At 31.9% G+C, this 4,777-nt stretch overlaps 1 protein-coding gene across 1 annotated transcript in view; it reads left to right on the forward strand.

The window, feature by feature from the left end:
- Nucleotides 1-221: 221 nt before the first annotated feature.
- The window catches only part of LOC106476921 (protein QNR-71-like), a gene marked incomplete at its 3' end in the record, with an annotated part of 6,034 nt that continues 1,478 nt past the window's right edge, over nt 222-4,777 (forward strand). Inside the window, exon 1 of the mRNA XM_022380655.1 lies at nt 222-584. Coding sequence (XP_022236363.1) covers nt 503-584 — 82 coding nt within the window. The remainder of the gene's footprint in view (nt 585-4,777) is intronic.

Below are 4,777 nucleotides of genomic sequence, written 5' to 3' on the forward strand. Positions count from 1 at the left end.
AGAAATTTTTAGTATTTCCAACAAATTAGAAGATGTATAATAATAACATTCCAACCACACTGTATTTATCATATCCCTTGTCAATATGCTTCTCTTAATTCAGAGCTTGTCAGGCTGACTGGATATTGTTATCTTCTATGTTTTGTTTTTAATGTTCAGGTACGTTTTTAATCTAGATATTGATTCTTATAAAATACAGCACATATTCTTGTCTACATTTGGATAATCTTGTTTATATTTAATTATAGAATGTCTTATTTTATCTCTCGTAGCATTGTCTCAAGGACTAAAAGTGTTCAATGATGGCCCGGCAGTACTTGATTCCGTGCTTACATTTGTAGCAGAGTTGGAAAATAACACAGGAACAAGTGATAAATATCAATATGTGTTTCAGCACAATGCCAATTGTTATGGAGAACATAGATACTCAATAGAATCTGGGAGGAACGCCTCTCTTCGTTTGGTATTCTCAAACACAGATTGTAGAGAAGGGACCTATGTTATGAAAGTTAGTGTATATGAAAAGGTACTTTTTGTATTTGATAAGAAGATAGCCTTTGGAAGTACTACGTTTCTGTTGACAAGTAAGTATGTGGCATCGGTTTATTGATGTTTGTGTAATTTGTTTGTTATATACGTTTTAAAGATGTGTAAAATGGCCAAAACAAAAGGACAAAAAACTCTTCTCCGTAACAGTTTCAAGTTAATTAACATGATATAATGTTTTGGGACAACATGGTACATATTGGTCCATCTCGACTGTCCTATCCTCTAAACTAAACTAACACTAAAATTCTTAAACTAGCCCTTATCATTCATATGTTTATAACGCTTTCTCTGAAACTTAAATTACTGCCTCCACAACATCTGAAGGCAACCCAGTCCAAAAGCCAACCACCTTAGAAAAATAAAACTGTCTTAGCTGAAGATGACTCCTACCTTGCCAAAATTTATATTTTTTGTCCCCTAGTCCTACTATTCTCACTGTTAAGTTTGAAAAAAGGTATAAATTTTGACTGTTAAAAATTGAAAATGTTAAGGAGATTTTTGTGACATTTAGATATATAATTAATGACTTAAGTTGGCTAAGTTATCCTGGGACTAGAAAAGTACCATATACTGTATGTCCTCAGCTGTATAAACTATGTTAATGGTAAGTGGGACTAACATGGTACCATGTACTGTATGTCCTCTGCTGTATAAACTATGTTACAGATAAGTGGGATAACAAAGTATCATGTACTGTATGTCCTCAGCTGTATAAACTATGTTAATGGTAAGTGGGACTAACAAGGTACCATGTACTGTATGTCCTCTGCTGTATAAACTATGTTAATGGTAAGTGGGACTAACAAGGTACCATGTACTGTATGTCCTCAGCTGTATGTTAGTTTATAAGTGGGAGTAACAAGGTACCATGTACTGTACGTCCTCAGCTGTATGTTAGTTTATAAGTGGGAGTAACAAGGTACCATGTACTGTACGTCCTCAGCTGTATAAACTATATAAACTCAACTGTGCATTCACCATAATACAGTTTATTATAAAAGTATTGTGATGATATTGCCGATTTCAAAATATTTTAAAAGTGATAGTAAAATGGAGGGAATTTTAAATATATAATTTGAAATGTTTTTTTATTTTTTTTATATTTGACTAAAAAAGTTAATGTTGATCCTCTTCGAACTATAATATACGCACATTCGAAACAGAATGAATAATATGTAATATACAGATTGTCTATAAAGTTAAAGCTTAAAAGATGCGTTTCCCTTCCTGTAAGCGTGACCGATTGATTCGTGAGCTCCATGTACAAACTTTTGACAAATCATTATCAGTGAAGAAGTGGGTGTTTAGGGAAAGTTTGGTATTTAAATTTTTTCACTATAATGTTTATAGTTAAGTAAAGTAAATGTTTTCTTTCTAAAAATTATATACTCTGTACATTATGGAAGGTTTTGATCTGTTCAACACGATTATTTATTTATCATGGTTTTATTAATGTATGGAAAAAAGAATTTGTTTGTATAAATGTTACAATCACTTGTTCAGGAATGCTGACTTGGATGCAAAACTCCACTTAATTGGGTATACCACATTTTGCTCTTCAAACTAAACTGTACCTGGGGGTTATTGCTTCCTGTTTAACAGTTTTTATTCAATACCTTGCCCTAAACAGGTTCTGTGTAGATCCTTTATTTTATCTTGTTTTATTGTCTTGTGTATCATAGTTGTGTTCCAGTGACCGACATGTAATTAGTTTATAAATATTGGACACAAGGTACGCTGTCCTCAAACTGTAACTAATGTTTATTATTTTTTGTTGCGAGTTTGTTCTTCTTTCATATTCTGTCACTCGGTATGAGGTCGTGATTATTAACAAACTTGAAATAAGAAAAATGTAATATCAGGTGTGCAGAAATTTAGTTGACATAAATAAAAATGTCGGAGAGTTTACGAACTCGTTAGCTTTATCTCTTGAGAGAAAATAGAAACATTCAAAGTAGTGTTGAAGGTATTTTTAAAAGAACATATAACTAATAAATGGTACTTTGTTTCATTGTCCAGTTGTTGTGATGAGAGTGGTCAGAAGTTGGTATAATACATCCTTTAACACATTCTTAGCAGGTACAATATTATATATTCACTCCAGGAGTCCAGATCAGAATACAATATTATACATTCACTCCAGGAGTCCAGGTAATCAAAATAAATATTATATAATCAATACAGGAGTCCAGGTCAGAATACAATATTATACATTCACTCCAGGAGTCCAGGTCAGAATACAATATTATATATTCACTCCAGGAGTCCAGGTCAGAATACAATATTATATATTCACTCCAGAAGTCCAGGTAATCAGAATACAATATTATACATTCGCTCCAGGAGTCCAGCTAATCAAAATACAATATCATATGTTCACTCCAGGAGTCCAGGTAATCAAAATACAATATTATACATTCACTCCAGGAGTCCAGGTCAACATACAATATTATACATTTTTTGAACTAGACTCCTGGAGTGAATGTATAATATTGTATTCTGACCTGGACTCCTGGAGTGAATATATAATATTGTATTTGACCTGGACTCCTGTATTGATTATATAATATTTATTTTGATTACCTGGACTCCTGGAGTGAATGTATAATATTGTATTTTGATTACCTGGACTCCTGGAGTGAATGTATAATATTGTATTCTGACCTGGACTCCTGGAGTGAATGTATAATATTGTATTTTGACCTGGACTCCTGTATTGATTGTATAATATTGTATTTTGACCTGGACTCCTGTATTGATTATATAATATTTATTTTGATTACCTGGACTCCTCTGTTGAATATATAATATTGTATTCTGACCTGGACTGCTGGAGTGAATGTATAATATTGTATTCTGACCTGGACTCCTGGAGTGAATATATAATATTGTATTCTGACCTGGACTCCTGGAGTGAATGTATAATATTGTATTCTGACCTAGACTCCTGTATTGATTATATAATATTTATTTTGATTACCTGGAGTGAATGTATAATATTGTATTCTGACCTGGACACCTGGAGTGATTTCATATTATAAAAATGCATGATTATATTTCTCCACCTACAAATTCCTTCAACTTCTGAAGTAAATTGTTTTCTACTTCTACAGCTTATTTTTTCTCGGTGTTTAAAGTTGTCTTAGGTTACATATATTTTCTTCTTCTTGTTTTAAAGTTGTTAATTTTTCAAGCTTCCTGGTATAACAACTTCAGGCCACTCATGAAACAGGATTGAAAATTAGAAACACAGAAAGATATCTGGTTTAACAGAAAAAAATACAATTAGGTATCATGTTTTGGTGTCCAGAAATGGTAGAGGTATGTGGCTGTGTGTATAAAATGAAAGACAAAATGTGGCTTAGTGGCGAGTTCAAGGTCTTGTTTGTGTTGAAGTGAGTAAATAAAGGTAAGTAGATTTAAAAAAACAGAAACTTGCTGCGTATAAGCTTGTATGTTCTCAGTTAAGTGCTCTCTATCCCAGGGAAGTCACAAACATATATATTAGTTGTAAACAGTGGACAAAAAGTAGCCCAAAAAAACTAAAAGACCTGGTAAAGAAAATGGAGCAGTAGTGTTTAGGTATAATAGTGATTTGTTTAAATTACAAAATCAAAAAAAATCTATAGCTCTTTTTTTATATTTAGTGCGGAACTTTAGAAACAGCCTCTATCCGCTAGTAGCATAAAGCAAACTAGAAAATGTGAATTATTCTTCCGGGAAATGTTTTATACTTTAATTCATAGATGTTTACATTTTGCATCTTAAAGTTGACAATGAAATTTTAAATTTAAGTATTAAACCTGTATCAATAAGTTTACTTAACTCATTGAAAAATATATTTAATTACTTTTTACATCAGAGTTTAGTCCACAAAAATAAACTTCGGTATTTCTGCCTTATCTAACACTTTTTGGCATTTTTATGAAAAATATAAATGACTTTTATTATGATATACTAGCATATTACGTCTTAGGGTTAGTGATAAGTATTGTTATGATATCCTAACATACTACGTCATAGGGTTAGTGATAAGTATTGTTATGATATCCTAGCATACTACATCATAGGGTTAGTGATAAGTATTGTTATGATATCCTAGCATACTACATCATAGGGTTAGTGATAAGTATTGTTATGATATCCTAGCATACTACGTCATAGGGTTAGTGATAAGTATTGTTATGATATCCTAGCATACTACGTCATAGGGTTAGTGATCAGTATT

This window comes from Limulus polyphemus, unplaced genomic scaffold (genome assembly GCF_000517525.1).
Source record: "Limulus polyphemus unplaced genomic scaffold, Limulus_polyphemus-2.1.2 Scaffold12105, whole genome shotgun sequence".
Taxonomy (NCBI): domain Eukaryota; kingdom Metazoa; phylum Arthropoda; class Merostomata; order Xiphosura; family Limulidae; genus Limulus; species Limulus polyphemus.